This window comes from Acanthochromis polyacanthus, chromosome 16, assembly GCF_021347895.1.
Source record: "Acanthochromis polyacanthus isolate Apoly-LR-REF ecotype Palm Island chromosome 16, KAUST_Apoly_ChrSc, whole genome shotgun sequence".
NCBI lineage: Eukaryota > Metazoa > Chordata > Actinopteri > Pomacentridae > Acanthochromis > Acanthochromis polyacanthus.
In genome coordinates this window covers 37,873,950-37,896,320 of record NC_067128.1, presented here as the reverse complement: position 1 = coordinate 37,896,320, position 22,371 = coordinate 37,873,950, and the positions used below count along the sequence as shown (strand labels likewise).

The window sequence follows — 22,371 nt, the reverse complement described above, 5'->3', positions numbered from 1 at the left end:
GCAGAACCTCTAGTTTATTAGTATTAAATATTATATTAAAACTGTATTTTTATCTAATTTACTGTAAATATTTAAACTTTTACTTTATCGTTATTAATTATTTTATTAAAAAGGTGTTTTTATTTAATTTACTGTCAATATTTAAACTCTGAGGACCAAATTTTGTGTCTCTGCTTCAATAAAAGCTAATTAAATACAGGCATGTTTTCTATTCAACCTGCAGACACGTGACCTCCTGCTGTTGTTTGGCGGTGGCGCCCCCTGCTGGAACAAAGAATCACACGCAGCGATTCAAAGTAAAAATGATAGAATGAAATTAGAATCGAACTAATTAATAATTGTGTACAGATCTGTATTTTTTTTGACACAGCTAGTTAACGCTTTTAAAATGATAAATTAACCTCCAGTAACCTCTCAGCAGCGTCACAGATTTTGTTCAGGCATCTTCCCGGAAGCCTTCCGTGCTGACGTCAGACTGTGTGAGGACCCCAGGATGTCCATGCTAGCTGAGCGTGAGTAAATTTCTGCTTCACTTTTAAAGCTTAATTCTCTTTTATTTCACTTTAACTGCGTGTTTAAATGTTCTATCCGGTCAGTAACGTCCTGCGGTGGCTGCTGTCTGAACGATGAGTACCGGAAGTGTTCCGTTTTCAGTCGGTTACCGGTTGTTAGCATTAGCTTCAGAATGTAAACACGTGTTTTCTCTGGAGCCGAATCTGAGCTTTAAAAAACTCACCTTCAGAGCTAAAAAAAAGTCATCTTCAGCTCAGTTGCAGTTTAAATAAATGATCAGAACTTGCGGGTTTTAGTGTTTAGTTTCATTTCTTTATGTTTTAAGCCTCAGTAAACCTGAGACTGTTTGTTTTCAGACTCTGAGGAGCTTCAAATGTTTTAAACTGAACAGTCTGACAGAAACTCAGCTGAAAAGCTAAAAACTCAGCTGAGGTTCTGTCAGATTCTGTTCACTTGGAGCTTCAGGCTTTTTTCCTCTGTTCTTATAGTAAAATGCAGTTTCTTGTGACCTGGTTTCTGCTGAGAAGCATGATTTACTGACTCAGAATGTGTGATTTTTACTTGGTTAAAACAGCTCATGTTTCTCCTGAAGTCTCTAAAGACCGAATTTGTCCTGAACTGATGCTTCCAGGACGTTTCTCTGCCTCACAATCAGATTTATAAGCAGTTTTCTTGTAGAAGAGATGAGAAGCTGTCCTAATATCCAGGTCGTGTTTTTATATTTTTAGAAGATCTTTAGTGTCTGATCAGTGTTGGTAGGAGTCCCTCTGAGAACGAGTGTGTTTAGGATCAGATTATTTCAGTGTTTAGGTTGAAATGATCCTCTTCAGTTTGTCCAGATGTTGGTTCTGTCATCTTTATTCATGAACCATCAGCGTCACATCAACCGATTCAAATACTCGATAATTTAAAAAAAGAAGAGATCAGGACATTTAAACTGCATGGATGAGTTTAAACTAAAATAATATCAGGAGGAGGTTTGCTCCGAAAGCTGTCTGATGGTTAAATAACATCAGAAAAAAACTTGAACAAACAACAGATTTAGTAAAGAAACAAACAGCTGATGTGAAGGAAACTCATTAATTATAGTCTGTAACGGTTGAACTCACTTTAAGATGTAAAAACAGAACATTTTAGAGAAACATGGAGGAGAAAAACATTCAGCTGGTTTTATTTGATGGACTTTAAACTGAACCTGGAGGCGGTTTTAAAATGCTGCTAAAATAAATTAGAGCATTATTTATGTGCAGGTTGTGTCCCGGTCTGTTGTGTTCACCGTTGTGTCGTATTATCGTTGTGTTATCGTTGTGTTGTGTTTTCAGCCCGCAGGAAGCAGAAGTGGTCCGTAGATCCCAGGAACAGCGCCTGGAGCAACGATGACTCCAAGTTTGGACAGAAGATGTTGGAGCGGATGGGCTGGTCCAAAGGAAAGGTCTGTTTAGATCCATCAGAACCTTCTCAGACCTCCACCGATCCTAGTGACAGCTTGATCAATAAGTGATTAAATATCCAGCTGATCCAGATAATAAACTACATCTGAGCTTCATCTCAACCTCTCTGGTCCTGAACAGCTCCTCCATCCATCAGGAGAACCTTCTAACCCTAGACGATATTTAATGAAACCAGTTTTATGTTCTGCACAGACTGAAGTTCATCCTGATTCCAGCTGCTGGAGAAGCAGCTCAGTGTTTGTCTGATCTCAGCTGTGATTGGTCGACGTTGGTCACATGTTGGTTCTGTGTTCAGGGTTTGGGCCGGACCGAGCAGGGATCCACCGACCACATCAAGGTCAGCGTGAAGAACAACAACTACGGCCTGGGAGCCAACGCCAGCCACGAGGTGAGCAACATCTGGACCAGAAACATCTGGACCAGAAACATCTGGACCAGAAACATCTGGACCAGAAACATGTTGATCAGAAACATCTGGACCAGAAACATGTTGAGCAGAAACATCTGGACCAGAAACATGTTGAGCAGAAACATCTGGACCAGAAACATGTTGAGCAGAAACATCTGGACCAGAAACATGTTGATCAGAAACATCTGGACCAGAAACATGTTGATCAGAAACATCTGGACCAGAAACATGTTGAACAGAAACATCTGGACCAGAAACATGTTGAACAGAAACATCTGGACCAGAATGATGCTTTTAGTTTTGTGTAACTGAGGTTTAGTGCACTTAGTCTATCAGAATCAGAAACACATAATTATCGGGTTAATCCAGGTTCATCTCGACTTTGTCTGAAAACACTGAGAGTCGTTTTTAAAAGTGCGTTTGTTTTCTCTGATGTTCTCTGATGTTCTCTGATGTTCTCAGGATAACTGGATCGCTCACCAGGATGATTTCAACGAACTTCTGGCTCAACTGAACAACTGTCACAGTCAGAACAACAGCAACGGTACGGACACACAACGGACACACAACGGACACACAACAGAGGACACACAACAGAGGACACACAACAGAGGACACACAACAGAGGACACACAGAGGACACACACACAGAGGACACACAGAGGACACACACAGAGGACACACAGAGGACACACACAGAGGACACACACAGAGGACACACACACAGAGGACACACACACAGAGGACACACACACAGAGGACACACAGAGGACACACACAGAGGACACACACACAGAGGACACACACACAGAGGACACACACACAGAGGACACACACACAGAGGACACACACACAGAGGACACACAACAGAGGACACACAGAGGACACACACACAGAGGACACACAGAGGACACACACAGAGGACACACAGAGGACACACACAGAGGACACACACACAGAGGACACACACAGAGGACACACACAGAGGACACACAGAGGACACACACAGAGGACACACAGAGGACACACACACAGAGGACACACAACAGAGGACACACAGAGGACACACACACAGAGGACACACAGAGGACACACACAGAGGACACACAGAGGACACACACAGAGGACACACAGAGGACACACACAGAGGACACACACACAGAGGACACACACAGAGGACACACAGAGGACACACACACAGAGGACACACACAGAGGACACACAGAGGACACACACACAGAGGACACACACACAGAGGACACACAGAGGACACACACAGAGGACACACACACAGAGGACACACACACAGAGGACACACACAGAGGACACACACACAGAGGACACACACACAGAGGACACACACAGAGGACACACACACAGAGGACACACACACAGAGGACACACACAGAGGACACACACAGAGGACACACAGAGGACACACACAGAGGACACACACAGAGGACACACAGAGGACACACACACAGAGGACACACACACAGAGGACACACAGAGGACACACAGAGGACACACACAGAGGACACACAGAGGACACACACACAGAGGACACACACACAGAGGACACACAGAGGACACACACAGAGGACACACACAGAGGACACACAGAGGACACACACACAGAGGACACACACAGAGGACACACACAGAGGACACAGAGGACACACACAGAGGACACACCACAGAGGACACAACAGAGGACACACACAGAGGACACACACACAGAGGACACACACACAGAGGACACACACAGAGGACACACACAGAGGACACACACACAGAGGACACACACACAGAGGACACACACAGAGGACACACACAGAGGACACACACAGAGGACACACACAGAGGACACACACAGAGGACACACACACAGAGACACACACACAGAGGACACACACAGAGGACACACACACAGAGGACACACACAGAGGACACACACACAGAGGACACCACACAGAGGACACACACAGAGGACACACACACAGAGGACACACACAGAGGACACACACAGAGGACACACACAGAGGACACACACAGAGGACACACACAGAGGACACACACACAGAGGACACACACAGAGGACACACACACAGAGGACACACACAGAGGACACACACAGAGGACACACACACAGAGGACACACACAGAGGACACACACAGAGGACACACACACAGAGGACACACACACAGAGGACACACACAGAGGACACACACACAGAGGACACACACAGAGGACACACACAGAGGACACACACAGAGGACACACACAGAGGACACACACAGAGGACACACACAGAGGACACACACAGAGGACACACACACACAGAGGACACACACACAGAGGACACACACACAGAGGACACACACACACAGAGGACACACACAGAGGACACACACACAGAGGACACACACACACAGAGGACACACACAGAGGACACACACACAGAGGACACACACACAGAGACACACACACAGAGGACACACACACAGAGGACACACACACAGAGGACACACACACAGAGGACACACACACAGAGGACACACACAGAGGACACACACAGAGGACACACACACAGAGGACACACACACAGAGGACACACACAGAGGACACACACAGAGGACACACACAGAGGACACACACAGAGGACACACACACTGCCGGTCTCTAACATCTCAGTGGACCTTCAGCTCTCATTCTCTGCTTCATCTCTTCGAGGAGCTTCTGCAGCGTCACAGTATTTATTTATCCACATCAGACTCTGAACTGCTTGAAGACTGTTTCTGGAGAACTTTCTGAAGACTCCAGCTGTTGATCCGGAGTTGATTTTTGACCACATGTTTGGTAGAGATGCCTGATCATCACTGTGGAGTCACAACGACATCCTACCATCATCTCAGAGTTTGTTCCTGAAGATGAAGGTTCTCCTCCATCCTTCAGGTTCTAATGATGCGTTGGACGGTTCTTAACCTGATTTTCGTCGTTTCATCTCCTTAGTTGTTTTCTTTGCTTGATGCAGGCCAATAATCTGACCCTTCAGAGACAGATGAACATCCTTTATGACCAGGAGATGAGAAGCTCCTCCCTGCATCAGCTAGGGTTAAATAAGGTGTTGTCATCACTGCAGTGATTATCCAGTGGAAGGTTCTGACCCGTTTGCTCAGTTAAATCCAGGGTGACCCAAAAGTTTGGAAACAAATGAAAGTCTATAATCTAAATAACAGATTAGTGTAAAACAAACATATTTCCACATGTTCATGTTTGTTTCTTACACAAAGACGTGAACGTTTCCACCAACTGGTTACACTGGTATCTTCTGGAATGTATCTTCATTCATGCTTATGAAGGTTCCTCAAACTGGACAGTAAATGTTGCCTCATAGTACTTTTGGATGTTTAAAAAATTAACTGTCAGATACTTTACCATCAAGAGTTTTGAAATCTGACAGTGATGGCCTGCATTTAGAAGTTCTGCTCCAGCAAACCTGGACCTTATGCTTCTATTTATTGTCTTCAGAGTTATTGCACTCTGCAAATACTATGCTTTTAAGTTATTATGCTATAACAAAAATGGGTAAAATAAGAGTGAATTCATGCACCCCCCACTGAAATAGACACTGCAGTTAAACTTTGTTTCCAGACTTTTGGGTCCCCCTGTAAGGTAGAGGCTGTTATTCTGGACAGGAAGTGTATTAATGATGTATTTACACAGAACCAGCTGAGAACCCGTGGAGGGTTTGCTGTTGTGTGTAGAAGTGGTGCCACTGATAGAAAACGTGTTTATTCAGCCATGTGTTGCTGTTGGACAGAAGGGGGCGCTGCAGTGTAACGTTCAGGAGAGAAACTCTGCCACACTGAGCCGAAGCTGGAGCTTTGATTTTATTTAAAAATGTTTATTTATTGTTGTTTTGTTCATGTAGAAAGTGCAGCAGACGACCAGAAAGGATTCAGTCTGGAGGAGAAATCCAAGACCTCCAGGAAAAGGGTCCACTACATGAAGTTCACTAAAGGTGGGTTCAGCCTCCATTAGTGGTGAAAGAATAAACCAGAACCTCCTCAGAACATCTGGGTCTTCATCTGCAGTAGCTTCATTAATGATCAGAGTTCTGCCTTCATCCATAGAGGAGGTTCCACATTTATCACCTTTTAATGGACTTTTTCAGAACTTCATCTGTCCAGCAGATAGAACAAATACTAAATGGTTGTATTTATCTAGAGCTTTTATCCAAAGCGCTTCACATGATACGTCACATTCACACACTGATGAAGCTGCCATGCAAGGCGCTAACCACGACCCATCAGGAGCAGTTAGGGGTTAGGTGTCTTACTCAGGGACACCTCAACATGAACACAACGGGCCGAGGATCAAACCAGCAACCTTCCAGTTACAAGACGGCCACTCTACCCACTGATCCATGCCCCCCCTACCATGACATTTAGGAGGAGAAACATCTGAGTTCTGGTAAAAACTGAGTCCAGATCAAACTAAAAAGGGATATTACCACAAAAACACAGAATCACTACAAGAGAGTCAAAATGATCAGAAAAACTCACAAAGTCATCGTAAAAAGATGCTAAACTACCACAAAAATACGAAAAATCAACACAAATAAGATGAAAAATCACAACAAAAATGCAAATTTTCCAGAAGAAACCAGAATTATGGGATGTATCCTAGTGTGACCATCAGTAGGAGGTTGAACTATTGGAGATGATGGAAGGATCATTTATTAACATCTGATCAGACTGAGGTAGAACGACTAAAACTAATCCAGAAACTGTCCTTAATGTTCAGCGTGTGTCTGAAAGCACCAGATCAGGTTTACATCCATCCACAGTGTGAAGAATAAATCTGGTTTCTGGTCATTTCCTCCATAAACACACTTCTAAACGTCTAATGAAGAACTGGTGAAGATCAGGAGTCTGAACGTCTGATAGAAGCTCTGAGGAACATTACTGTGGCTTTACCTGTAATGTTCAGATCAGCTGTGAAAGTCTTCAGGTTCCTGCCTGGACTCTGCAGTCGTCCTCCACTATCTGATCCCAGATCTGCTCAGCAGCTTATTTATAACCGTTCAGTAACGTCCAACCTCAGGAAGCTCAGACCTGCTGGTCAAGGACACAACTGATAGGAGGCAGGAGGAATGTAGTGTTCACTGACCCACAAAGACATGCAAAACAACCACAGAGAGACAGAAAACAACCACAAAGAGACACAACATGACCACAAAGAGACACAAAACAACCACAGAGAGACAGAAAACAACCACAAAGAGACACAACATGACCACAAAGAGACACAAAACAACCACAGAGAGACACAACATGACCACAAAGAGACAGAAAACAACCACAAAGAGACACAACATGACCACAAAGAGACACAAAACAACCACAAAAAGACACAACATGACCACAAAGAGACACAAAACAACCACAGAGAGACAGAAAACAACCACAGAGAGACACAACATGACCACAGAGAGACACAAAACAACCACAGAGAGACACAAAACAACCACAAAGAGACACAAAACAACCACAGAGAGACAGAAAACAACCACAGAGAGACACAACATGACCACAGAGAGACACAAAACAACCACAGAGAGACACAAAACAACCACAAAGAGACACAAAACAACCACAGAGAGACACAACATGACCACAAAGAGACACAAAACAACCACAGAGAGACAGAAAACAACCACAAAGAGACACAAAACAACCACAGAGACAGAAAACAACCACAAAGAGACACAAAACAACCACAGAGAGACACAACATGACCACAAAGAGACACAAAACAACCACAGAGAGACACAACATGACCACAAAGAGACAGAAAACAACCACAGAGAGACAGAAAACAACCACAAAGAGACACAAAACAACCACAGAGACAGAAAACAACCACAAAGAGACACAAAACAACCACAGAGAGACACAACATGACCACAAAGAGACAGAAAACAACCACAGAGAGACAGAAAACAACCACAAAGAGACACAAAACAACCACAGAGACAGAAAACAACCACAAAGAGACAGAAAACAACCACAGAGAGACACAAAACAACCACAGAGAGACACAAAACAACCACAGAGAGACACAAAACAACCACAGAGAGACACAACATGACCACAAAGAGACACAACATGACCACAAAGAGACACAACATGACCACAAAGAGACACAAAACAACCACAGAGAGACAGAAAACAACCACAGAGAGACAGAAAACAACCACAGAGAGACACAAAACAACCACAGAGAGACAGAAAACAACCACAAAGAGACACAACATGACCACAAAGAGACACAAAACAACCACAGAGAGACAGAAAACAACCACAAAGAGACAGAAAACAACCACAAAGAGACACAACATGACCACAAAGAGACACAAAACAACCACAGAGAGACACAACATGACCACAAAGAGACAGAAAACAACCACAAAGAGACACAACATGACCACAAAGAGACACAAAACAACCACAAAGACACAACATGACCACAAAGAGACACAAAACAACCACAGAGAGACAGAAAACAACCACAGAGAGACACAACATGACCACAGAGAGACACAAAACAACCACAGAGAGACACAAAACAACCACAGAGAGACACAAAACAACCACAAAGAGACACAAAACAACCACAGAGAGACACAACATGACCACAAAGAGACACAAAACAACCACAGAGAGACAGAAAACAACCACAAAGAGACACAAAACAACCACAGAGAGACACAACATGACCACAAAGAGACACAAAACAACCACAGAGAGACAGAAAACAACCACAAAGAGACACAAACAACCACAGAGACAGAAAACAACCACAAAGAGACACAAAACAACCACAGAGAGACACAACATGACCACAAAGAGACAGAAAACAACCACAGAGAGACAGAAAACAACCACAAAGAGACACAAAACAACCACAGAGACAGAAAACAACCACAAAGAGACAGAAAACAACCACAGAGAGACACAAAACAACCACAGAGAGACACAAAACAACCACAGAGAGACACAACATGACCACAAAGAGACACAAAACAACCACAGAGAGACAGAAAACAACCACAGAGAGACACAACATGACCACAAAGAGACACAAAACAACCACAGAGAGACAGAAAACAACCACAGAGACACAACATGACCACAAAAAGACACAACATGACCACAAAAAGACACAACATGACCACAAAGAGACACAAAACAACCACAGGGAGACACAACATGACCACAAAAAGACACAAACAACCACAAAAAGACGCAAAACCACAAAGAGACACAAAACAACCACAAAGAGACACAAAACAACCACAAAGTGACGCAAAACCACAAAGTGACGCAAAACAACCACAAAGTGACGCAAACAACCACAAAGAGACACAAAACAACCACAAAGTGACGCAAAACCACAAAGTGACGCAAAACAACCACAGAGACACAAAACAGCCAGAGATGCAAAACAACCACAGAGACACAAAACAACCGCAAAGAGACGCAAAACAACCACAGAGACACAAAACAACCACAAAGAGATGCAAAACAACCACAGACACAAAACAACCGCAAAGAGACGCAAAACCACAAAGTGACGCAAAACCACAAAGTGACGCAAAACCACAAAGTAAACCACAAAGTGACGCAAAACAACCACAAAGAGACGTAAAACAACCACAGAGACGCAAAACAACCACAGAGACACAAAACAACCACAAAGAGATGCAAGACAACCACAGACATAAAACAACCACAGAGACACAAAACAACCACAAAGAGATGCAAGACAACCACAGACATAAAACAACCACAGAGACGCAAAACAACCACAGAGACGCAAAACAACCACAGAGAGAGACAAAATGACCACAAAGAGAGACAAAATGACCACAAAGAGAGACAAAATGACCACAAAGAGACAAAACAACCACAGAGACACAAAACAGCCACAAAATGACACAAAACAACCACAGACATAAAACAACCACAAAATGACACAAAACAACCACAAAGAGACACAAAACAACCACAAAGAGACACAAAACGACCACAAAGAGACAAAACAACCACAAAATGACACAAAACAGCCACAGAGACACAAAACAACCACAAAGAGACACAAAACAACCACAGACTGTGTTTCTATGACCTAAACCTGCAGCTGATCCTGGTTTTCCTCGTCCTTGAACACGTGTTAAAGTTATTATTCCTCCATGTTAACGTGTTTGTCGTCGGTCGGATCAGAATCTGTTCTTCATCTGCTTTACGTCATTCAGAGCTTCTGGTTTCCTGTTGGGGGCATCTGGCTTCTCCGTTTACTGCCCCAGAAACAGAACCTGAGCTCTGATAAGGAGGAACCTCAGACCAGATGAACACAGGGAGCAGGTTCCTGGACTTTATGTCCAGGTTGTCCTCCACCTCCTTGTGATTGTGATAAATCAGGAACACCTTAATGGAATTTTTGACTCGGCGATGAACTGATTTCATAGTTCTAACACATTTTGTTCAGAACTCCACGATTCATTTCTTGATTCTGCTTCATCTTTACCAGGATAGAGACATGAGTGGAGATGTTTTAAAGGAGAGGATATCAGAAGAGCTGCTGATGTTCCTCAGAGCTCCTAGAGGAGAAGAATGATGAAGGGAGGAGGAATAAGTAGAGCTAAGGTAAAGGTTAGCTAACTTTATTCCAGCAGATAGAGCAGTGAAAACAGTCAGGCTTTAATCTTACTCTTTCAAACCCAACGGAGATCTCAACCTGGACTTCATGTCGTCTTTTTGGCTGATTTCTTCTGCCGTTGTTTTGACGTTTCTTTGCTCCAGATCTGGTGAGGAACATCACCAGATGTTAGTAAATGCTGGAGACAAAGACAACCACAGAGACACCGTATGTGGCACTTTCATTTTTAATATTTTTGAGGTAGTGTCTACAGATACGGACCCGTACCCGTAGCCTGTGGCCTACGGATACGGCACTTTCCATTTGCCAGACAGATACGGACCCGTACGCGAGTCTCGCGAGTCAGGAAGCTGCTAACCACTGCAAACTGTTGAAAGGTAAGCAAAGGTTAAGGTTAGGGTTAGTGTTAGGGTCAGGTTTAGGGTCCGTACCTCCAGCGTCTACCGGGAGTCACCTGACCAGATCTCGCGTATCTGATTGGCAAATGAAAAGTACGGGTCCGTACCTCTAGCAACTACCTATTTTTGACAACATTTTGACATTTTAAGTAAGTTTTGACTCATTTTAAAAAATTTAGTCACTTTAGACAAAGTTGAAGTCATTTTTATCAAAGTTTTGTCATTTTAGCCCAAATTGGAGCTGATTTGTGAGTCCCACTGCCAGAACACATCAGAGTTCTGTCCTCCTTCAGTCTGGTTCCTCAGAGCTGCTGGACTTTAAAATGAACCACAGAGAAGAAAATGATTCAAAGAGTCCAGGTTTAGTAACAGCTGATGTTCACAGATGAGGTTGTCTTTTGTTCTTCTAATCGTTGGTTAGAAGCTGATTCTGGAGCTGGTTTCTGGGTGGATCTTTAACAGGAGCTTAGTTTTTATTTCAGTGTCGGTTAGAAACCTGAGCTGGCATCAGATCAGAAGAACACGTCTGACCTGTCGGTTCACCTGTTTCTGGAAACTCAACACCTGAGAGACGCAACACACACGCGTGTTCCTGTCTGAGGAAACCTGAGTTCTGAGATCCGTCAAATGTTTAGATCCTGTGAGTGTTTGAGGTTCTGTGTGGGGTTGGGGTCCGGTCCAGCCGTTCCCTGGACACGGTTCCCTGGACACGGTTACCTGGACACGGTTAGCTGTCTCCAGGTAACGGCTGTTTGCATGTTTCAGACTGAAGCTGCTGATGGATCTAGAGCTGCTAAGCTGTTAGAGAGGCTGGAAGGTCACTGACACTCTGCTTCTCTCACAGAACCTCCAGGTAGAACCATCAGGTAGAACCTCCACATAGAACGTTCTGGTTCTGAGAATGTTTCTACAGTGTTCTTACATTGTTCCGGTAGCGTTCCTGTAACCGTCCGTCAGCACTGTGCAGAGCCTCTCAGAGCTTCCAGTGTTCCTCCTGTTCCTGTAATGTTCCTCCTGTGTTCCTGTAATGTTCCTCCTGTTCCTGTAACGTTCTTCCAGTGTTCCTGTAATGTTCCTCATGTGTTCCTGTAATGTTCCTCCTGTGTTCCTGTAATGTTCCTCCTGTTCCTGTAACGTTCTTCCAGTGTTCCTGTAATGTTCCTCCAGTGTTCCTGTAATGTTCCTCCAGTGTTCCTGTAATGTTCCTCCTGTGTTTCTGTAATGTTCCTCCTGTGTTCCTGTAATGTTCCTCCTGTGTTCCTGTAATGTTCCTCCTGTGTTCCTGTAATGTTCCTCCTGTGTTCCTGTAATGTTCCTCCTGTGTTTCTGTAATGTTCCTCCTGTGTTCCTGTAATGTTCCTCCTGTGTTCCTGTAATGTTCCTCCTGTGTTTCTGTAATGTTCCTCCAGTGTTCCTGTAATGTTCCTCCTGTGTTCCTGTAATGTTCCTCCTGTGTTCCTGTAATGTTCCTCCTGTGTTTCTGTAATGTTCCTCCTGTGTTCCTGTAATGTTCCTCCTGTGTTTCTGTAATGTTCCTCCTGTGTTCCTGTAATGTTCCTCCTGTGTTCCTGTAATGTTCCTCCTGTGTTCCTGTAATGTTCCTCCTGTGTTTCTGTAATGTTCCTCCTGTGTTCCTGTAATGTTCCTCCAGTGTTCCTGTAATGTTCCTCATGTGTTCCTGTAATGTTCCTCCTGTGTTCCTGTAATGTTCTTCCAGTGTTCCTGTAATGTTCCTCCTGTGTTCCTGTAATGTTCCTCCTGTGTTCCTGTAATGTTCCTCCTGTGTTTCTGTAATGTTCCTCCTGTGTTCCTGTAATGTTCCTCCTGTGTTCCTGTAATGTTCCTCATGTGTTCCTGTAATGTTCCTCCTGTGTTCCTGTAATGTTCTTCCAGTGTTCCTGTAATGTTCCTCCTGTGTTCCTGTAATGTTCCTCCTGTGTTTCTGTAATGTTCCTCCTGTGTTCCTGTAATGTTCCTCCAGTGTTCCTGTAATGTTCCTCATGTGTTCCTGTAATGTTCCTCCTGTGTTCCTGTAATGTTCTTCCAGTGTTCCTGTAATGTTCCTCCTGTGTTCCTGTAATGTTCCTCCTGTGTTCCTGTAATGTTCCTCCTGTGTTCCTGTAATGTTCCTCCTGTGTTCCTGTAATGTTCCTCATGTGTTCCTGTAATGTTCCTCATGTGTTCCTGTAATGTTCCTCCTGTGTTCCTGTAATGTTCTTCCAGTGTTCCTGTAATGTTCCTCATGTGTTCCTGTAATGTTCCTCCAGTGTTCCTGTAATGTTCCTCCTGTGTTCCTGTAATGTTCCTCCTGTGTTCCTGTAATGTTCCTCCTGTGTTCCTGTAATGTTCCTCCTGTGTTCCTGTAATGTTCCTCCAGTGTTCCTGTAATGTTCCTCCTGTGTTCCTGTAATGTTCCTCATGTGTTCCTGTAATGTTCCTCCTGTGTTCCTGTAATGTTCCTCCTGTGTTCCTGTAATGTTCCTCCTGTGTTCCTGTAATGTTCCTCCTGTGTTTCTGTAATGTTCCTCCTGTGTTCCTGTAATGTTCCTCCAGTGTTCCTGTAATGTTCCTCCTGTGTTCCTGTAATGTTCCTCCTGTGTTCCTGTAATGTTCCTCCTGTGTTCCTGTAATGTTCCTCCTGTGTTTCTGTAATGTTCCTCCTGTGTTCCTGTAATGTTCCTCCAGTGTTCCTGTAATGTTCCTCATGTGTTCCTGTAATGTTCCTCCTGTGTTCCTGTAATGTTCTTCCAGTGTTCCTGTAATGTTCCTCCTGTGTTCCTGTAATGTTCTTCCAGTGTTCCTGTAATGTTCCTCCTGTGTTTCTGTAATGTTCCTCCTGTGTTCCTGTAATGTTCCTCCTGTGTTCCTGTAATGTTCCTCCAGTGTTCCTGTAATGTTCCTCCTGTGTTCCTGTAATGTTCCTCCTGTGTTCCTGTAATGTTCCTCCTGTGTTTCTGTAATGTTCCTCCTGTGTTCCTGTAATGTTCCTCCTGTGTTTCTGTAATGTTCCTCCTGTGTTCCTGTAATGTTCCTCCTGTGTTCCTGTAATGTTCCTCCTGTGTTCCTGTAATGTTCCTCCTGTGTTTCTGTAATGTTCCTCCAGTGTTCCTGTAATGTTCCTCATGTGTTCCTGTAATGTTCCTCCTGTGTTCCTGTAATGTTCTTCCAGTGTTCCTGTAATGTTCCTCCTGTGTTCCTGTAATGTTCTTCCAGTGTTCCTGTAATGTTCCTCCTGTGTTCCTGTAATGTTCCTCCAGTGTTCCTGTAATGTTCCTCCTGTGTTCCTGTAATGTTCCTCCTGTGTTCCTGTAATGTTCCTCCTGTGTTCCTGTAATGTTCCTCCTGTGTTCCTGTAATGTTCCTCATGTGTTCCTGTAATGTTCCTCATGTGTTCCTGTAATGTTCCTCATGTGTTCCTGTAATGTTCCTCATGTGTTCCTGTAATGTTCCTCCAGTGTTCCTGTAATGTTCCTCCTGTGTTCCTGTAATGTTCCTCATGTGTTCCTGTAATGTTCCTCATGTGTTCCTGTAATGTTCCTCCTGTGTTCCTGTAATGTTCTTCCAGTGTTCCTGTAATGTTCCTCATGTGTTCCTGTAATGTTCCTCCTGTGTTCCTGTAATGTTCCTCCTGTGTTCCTGTAATGTTCCTCCTGTGTTCCTGTAATGTTCCTCCTGTGTTCCTGTAATGTTCTTCCAGTGTTCCTGTAATGTTCCTCATGTGTTCCTGTAATGTTCCTCATGTGTTCCTGTAATGTTCCTCCTGTGTTCCTGTAATGTTCCTCCTGTGTTCCTGTAATGTTCCTCCTGTGTTCCTGTAATGTTCCTCCTGTGTTCCTGTAATGTTCCTCCTGTGTTCCTGTAATGTTCCTCCTGTGTTCCTGTAATGTTCCTCATGTGTTCCTGTAATTTTCCTCCAGTGTTCCTGTAATGTTCCTCATGTGTTCCTGTAATGTTCTTCCAGTGTTCCTGTAATGTTCCTCCTGTGTTCCTGTAATGTTCCTCCAGTGTTCCTGTAATGTTCCTCCTGTGTTCCTGTAATGTTCCTCCTGTGTTCCTGTAATGTTCCTCATGTGTTCCTGTAATGTTCCTCATGTGTTCCTGTAATGTTCCTCATGTGTTCCTGTAATGTTCCTCCTGTGTTCCTGTAATGTTCCTCATGTGTTCCTGTAATGTTCCTCCTGTGTTCCTGTAATGTTCCTCCTGTGTTCCTGTAATGTTCCTCATGTGTTCCTGTAATGTTCCTCCAGTGTTCCTGTAATGTTCCTCCAGTGTTCCTGTAATGTTCCTCATGTGTTCTTGTAATGTTCCTCCTGTGTTCCTGTAATGTTCCTCCTGTGTTCCTGTAATGTTCCTCATGTGTTCCTGTAATGTTCCTCCAGTGTTCCTGTAATGTTCCTCCAGTGTTCCTGTAATGTTCCTCATGTGTTCCTGTAATGTTCCTCCAGTGTTCCTGTAATGTTCCTCCAGTGTTCCTGTAATGTTCCTCCTGTGTTCCTGTAATGTTCCTCATGTGTTCCTGTAATGTTCCTCCTGTGTTCCTGTAATGTTCCTCCTGTGTTCCTGTAATGTTCCTCATGTGTTCCTGTAATGTTCCTCCAGTGTTCCTGTAATGTTCCTCCAGTGTTCCTGTAATGTTCCTCATGTGTTCTTGTAATGTTCCTCCTGTGTTCCTGTAATGTTCCTCCTGTGTTCCTGTAATGTTCCTCCAGTGTTCCTGTAATGTTCCTCATGTGTTCCTGTAATGTTCCTCATGTGTTCCTGTAATGTTCCTCCAGTGTTCCTGTAATGTTCCTCCTGTGTTCCTGTAATGTTCCTCCAGTGTTCCTGTAATGTTCCTCATGTGTTCCTGTAATGTTCCTCCAGTGTTCCTGTAATGTTCCTCATGTGTTCCTGTAATGTTCCTCCAGTGTTCCTGTAATGTTCCTCCTGTGTTCCTGTAATGTTCCTCCAGTGTTCCTGTAATGTTCCTCCAGTGTTCCTGTAATGTTCCTCCAGTGTTCCTGTAATGTTCCTCCTGTGTTCCTGTAATGTTCCTCCAGTGTTCCTGTAATGTTCCTCATGTGTTCCTGTAATGTTCCTCATGTGTTCCTGTAATGTTCTTCCAGTGTTCCTGTAATGTTCCTCCAGTGTTCCTGTAATGTTCCTCCAGTGTTCCTGTAATGTTCCTCCAGTGTTCCTGTAATGTTCTTCCAGTGTTCCTGTAATGTTCCTCATGTGTTCCTGTAATGTTCTTCCAGTGTTCCTGTAATGTTCCTCCAGTGTTCCTGTAATGTTCCTCCAGTGTTCCTGTAATGTTCCTCCTGTGTTCCTGTAATGTTCCTCATGTGTTCCTGTAATGTTCCTCATGTGTTCCTGTAATGTTCCTCCAGTGTTTCTGTAATGTTCTTCCAGTGTTCCTGTAATGTTCCTCATGTGTTCCTGTAATGTTCCTCCAGTGTTCCTGTAATGTTCCTCCTGTGTTTCTGTAATGTTCCTCCAGTGTTCCTGTAATGTTCCTCCTGTGTTCCTGTAATGTTCCTCCTGTGTTTCTGTAATGTTCCTCCTGTGTCCGGTGATTTTAAATCTTGTGTTGTTTCATGTTTTGGAGGAAATGTTCATATTTTTGTGTTGATTTTGTGTCTTTAAGGTTCATAAGTGGTTGTGTGTCTGAACATTTAGTGTGTCTGTCTTTATTTTAGGTGTTCAGCAGTTTAAAGTTCATTTCTTTTACGTTCTGTCGTTCTGCATCTCGTTGTTCTTCACTTCCTGTCTCTGTTCTCTAACTGGACTTCTCAGTCTTCATTCGGTTCCAGTTGTTTCTGGTTCTGATGATGTTAGAACATCAGAGGTTAAACTTGGTGTTCTTTGTTCTTCCTGGTGGGATCGGGTCAGATGGGTTATTTTAGCGTTCTCCTGGCGTTCTTGGTTGGGTTCCTCAGACCTGCAGGACTTCAGAAGAATAAATACGACGGCGTTATCAGAGGAAGAGGAAGCAGCTGCAGAACAGAACCGCTCAGACGGGTCGCCCTGCTCACCACTCGTTTATTTTCCTTTGCTGTTTCATCCTACAGCAGGGAACCACACAAATACACACAAATACACACACTACAGACACACACACCTACCTGGCCAAACCTCTGAGTTCTTCTATTCTTGTGTAGAACCTCTGATGGTCTCTAAACCTGTTTTTTATTATATTAGAACCTCTGATGGTCTCTAAACCTGTTTTTTTTTTTATTATATTAGAACCTCTGATGGTCTCTAAACCTGTTTTTTTATTATATTAGAACCTCTGATGGTCTCTAAACCTGTTTTTTATTATCTTAGAACCTCTGATGGTCTCTAAACCTGTTTTTTTTATTATATTAGAACCTCTGATGGTCTCTAAACCTGTTTTTTTTTATTATATTAGAACCTCTGATGGTCTCTAAACCTGTTTTTTTTATTATATTAGAACCTCTGATGGTCTCTAAACCTGTTTTTTTATTATATTAGAACCTCTGATGGTCTCTAAACCTGTTTTTTATTATCTTAGAACCTCTGATGGTCTCTAAACCTGTTTTTTTTTTTATTATCTTAGAACCTCTGATGGTCTCTAAACCTGTTTTTTTTATTATATTAGAACCTCTGATGGTCTCTAAACCTGTTTTTTATTATCTTAGAACCTCTGATGGTCTCTAAACCTGTTTTTTTTTTATTATCTTAGAACCTCTGATGGTCTCTAAACCTGTTTTTTTATTATCTTAGAACCTCTGATGGTCTCTAACTCTCTCTGCTGATTAGTTTCTGCTAAATAACCTCTGAACACGTTTTAACCTTCTGGTTTTGAACTCTGCTTCCAGGGAAGGACCTCTCGTCTCGCAGTGAAACCGACCTGAACTGTATCTTTGGGAAGAGGAGTCGATCCTCCAGAGACCCAGAACAGGTGAGATGTTCACTATAAGAGACATGAAGTGACAGAAACAAGAAAGATAACATCAAAAAACAGTCACTGAACAACCCAAATTAAACTCACAATGACAAAAATGAGACAGAGAACAAGAAGAAAACAGAAATGTGACCCAAAATGAGACACAAAACAACAAAAAAACTCAACAAAATGACAAACGAGACGCTACACAAGACAGAAAACAACAAAAAATACACAAAACGACAAAACGAGACCAAAAAATGAGTTAAAATGGGAAAAAACAGAAAATGATACAAATGTGACAGAAAACAAGACGGACGACGAGAGACTGAAAAGAAAAACGTCTGAGTCGTTTTGAACTACTTTCAAGTAATTCTGGATCGTTTTAAAGTGAATTTGGACGTTTTTGGACCAGTTTCAAGTTGTTTAGATTAATTTTGAGTCATTTTGGAGCATTTTTAGGTAATTTTTTGAAAATTTAAGAAGTTGAAAACATTGGTAAAGTTTTACGTTATTTTAAAGAACTTTGGACTAAGAGGAAAATCAAAGCTACAACAAGAAGAGAAAGTTGTTGGAGATCCATCCAGCATGGTGGAACATCTCCTGATGATGAGCAGAGTACAGAGGACACATGGAGACAGAAGAACATCTACAGGATGAGGAGATGGTAGGAGGTTCAGGAGAAACCAGCTGGAGGTGTGAAGATGTTTCAGAAACGTCTTCATGAACCTCCAGCTGGTTTCTCCTGAACCTCCTACCATCTCCAGGACCTGGATGACCGAGAACCTCCACAGAAGTCTGAGGAGACACCATTAGTTCAGAGAGAACATGGTGGTTCCTGGTTGTCTGATCTGGTCTGCAGTCAGGGGTTTGCTGTGGTCCAGTAGGGGGCGTCGGTCCTGGTGGATGGTCTCTGATTGGTCGGTGGGGGTCATGTGAGCAGCAGCAGCCCTTGGCTTCAGATTAGTGGTGTCACGGCAGCAGCTTTAGCCTGTGATGGTGGCGGAGAGCAGCTAAATCCCGTTAAAGGATTTACTCCTCGCTCAGCCGCCGGCCGGTATTAGAGGAAAGCAGGAGCTGAGCAGAAACATGAAGTGATGACGGCGGCAAAACAAAGTTCTTCTGCTCACTTCAAACGTCACTGAAGAGGAAAAAGAAGCACCAAACTAAAGCCTCGTTAGTTCATCCACCTGCTGCTCACATTTATTCATCTCAGACTGACAGGATTCATTCATTTCTGTTCACATCTGAACAGCATGAAAAGTTCACCAGAACCTCCTCAGAACATCTGGTTCTTCATCTGCAGTAACTTCATCAATGATCAGAGTTCTACCTTCAGACTTCAGAATATTTCCATAGTTCCAGGTCCTTGAAGTCCACAGAGGAGAACGTCCCCTGTAGACCTACAGACAACTTTCTCCAGTTATTGATGGGTCTACTGAGTCAGTGTGGAAGGTTTTTCTCATTTTTTGACAAATTTTGCTGATTTTGTGACAGTTTAGTGTAATTTTGGACATCTTTTGTCATTTTGAACAATTTTTTAACCGTTTTTGATGATTTTTGCATGATTTTAGTCAAATTTCATATTCTTTAACCAATATTTAATACATAACATCAGATCAGTTTGAATCCATCCAGGAGTCTCAGTCTGAACACTGAACCTGTTGTCTTGGTGTTGATATGAGCCTTAAAGTTCACCCAGAATGAACTTTTTAAAGTTTCTCTGATGAGTTATCAGAAACCAGAAACACATCCAGGAACCAGTGATTGTTTCTAGGACTCTAAACTGATCACACTAGGACACATCCCATAATACTGATGGTCACTAGGACACATCCCATAATACTGATGATCACTAGGATACATCCCATAATACTGATGGTCACTAGGATACATCCCATAATACTGATGGTCACTAGGATACATCCCATAATACTGATGGTCACTAGGATACATCCCATAATACTGATGGTCACTAGGACACATCCCATAATACTGATGGTCACTAGGATACATCCCATAATACTGATGGTCACTAGGATACATCCCATAATACTGATGGTCACTAGGACACATCCCATAATACTGATGGTCACTAGGACACATCCCATAATACTGATGGTCACTAGGATACATCCCATAATACTGATGGTCACTAGGACACATCCCATAATACTGATGGTCACTAGGACACATCCCATAATACTGATGATCACTAGGACACATCCCATAATACTGATGGTCACTAGGATACATCCCATAATACTGATGGTCACTAGGATACATCCCATAATACTGATGGTCACTAGGATACATCCCATAATACTGATGGTCACTAGGATACATCCCATAATACTGATGGTCACTAGGACACATCCCATAATACTGATGGTCACTAGGATACATCCCATAATACTGATGGTCACTAGGACACATCCCATAATACTGATGGTCACTAGGACACATCCCATAATACTGATGATCACTAGGACACATCCCATAATACTGATGGTCACTAGGATACATCCCATAATACTGATGGTCACTAGGACACATCCCATAATACTGATGGTCACTAGGATACATCCCATAATACTGATGGTCACACAGTGTTCCTCTGGGTTTAAATGGCTGTGAGGTGGTGGGTCGGGCCGGAGGCACGAAGTAACTAGGGGGTTCCGAGGGCATGCCCCCCCCCCCCCCCCCGTAAAAATTTTGCAAATCAAGACTCAAAATGGGGCATTCAGGCACAGTTTGAGCACATTTTGTTGTATTTGTAGCCATTTCCAAAAACTAAATTAAATAAAATGTTCATGTTTCTTTTCTAAAAATTAGTGATAAGGAGAAAATCTGACAAATATAAACCCACTTGTTCTTGTGATCAAAACATGTCAACTAGTCCAGTCTGTTATATTCTGGTCAGATTTCCACTCCATTCCTAAATGCCACATCAGTTCTTATTACACATTTGAAAAAGACGACAAAGGACTTGAATCTGGAATCAAGTGGTGACTTTTACTTTTTTCTAAAAACAACTACATGTTAGGTACCAAATTCATTTTTATTTATAATAAAAAGCTTATGACCTTCATTTTACTTAAAAATGTGAAAGAAAACTTAAACTCTGGGTTAACAGCTGGTTTTCTGAAGGAGTTAGTTCTGTTTTCAAAACTGTTCCCTTTTTGAACACAGAACTAGAATTTGAACACAGAATTTGTTTTGCCATTGAATGATGTAATTTCAGGCACTCTATAAATCATTTTATCAAAAGAAACTAGGAGCTTTATATTCCGTTGAAATCATTTGTCTCGTTGGGTAGAACGGGTTTTGTCGCCTAAATGTTTTAACTGGAGCCATTTTTACAGTCACTGTCAATTCGTATCGCCGCGGACAACAGAACAGTAACTCAGTAAAGGAAGCGAGATCGATGCCCACACTGCGTTGCTCACTTTATTTGGATGACATGCGATAGTTTTGATCCTTAATTTGACATATGTCTGTGATACACACCTGCTTTTAGCCCCGAAAAACGAAACCATGGAGCGCTGCCGCTTCTTGTCCGCCATGCTCGTTGTTCGCCAATCGGAACGACCGACATTTGAAACACGAACTCGCGAGATGTCATAGAGAACTGAGTGTTACCGACCAACGGGGATGTGTCTGCTGTCTTCACCCACGGCGAGAAAAGGCTGAAATTCTGTTGATTTCAGCGGTGAATATACCGGACTTATGTGTCAATGCTTTCTAATATTTAGCATTACTCTTTACTTTTTTTTTTGGCGTGGACCAGTGAGGCGGCAATGTCGGCAAAATTGTAATGAGGCGGTGGCCTGTAGCAGAGAGGCGGCCCGCCTCGTCGGTCATATAGGAGGGGAAACACTGAAGATACATCCCATAATACTGATGATCACTAGGATACATCCCATAATTGATAGTTGATCTTTTGGTAATCTTGTGTCCGTTTGTTGTGATTTTTCATCTCT

General features: G+C 42.9%; 1 protein-coding gene across 1 annotated transcript in view; it reads left to right on the top strand.

The window, feature by feature from the left end:
* The first annotated feature begins 427 nt into the window (after positions 1–427).
* The window catches only part of pinx1 (PIN2 (TERF1) interacting telomerase inhibitor 1), a 41,242-nt gene continuing 19,298 nt past the window's right edge, over positions 428–22,371 (top strand). The window contains exons 1-6 of the mRNA XM_051936973.1: positions 428–512; positions 1,836–1,945; positions 2,260–2,352; positions 2,836–2,917; positions 6,309–6,398; positions 18,321–18,403. Coding sequence (XP_051792933.1) covers positions 494–512; positions 1,836–1,945; positions 2,260–2,352; positions 2,836–2,917; positions 6,309–6,398; positions 18,321–18,403 — 477 coding nt within the window. The 5' untranslated portion in view covers positions 428–493. The remainder of the gene's footprint in view (positions 513–1,835; positions 1,946–2,259; positions 2,353–2,835; positions 2,918–6,308; positions 6,399–18,320; positions 18,404–22,371) is intronic.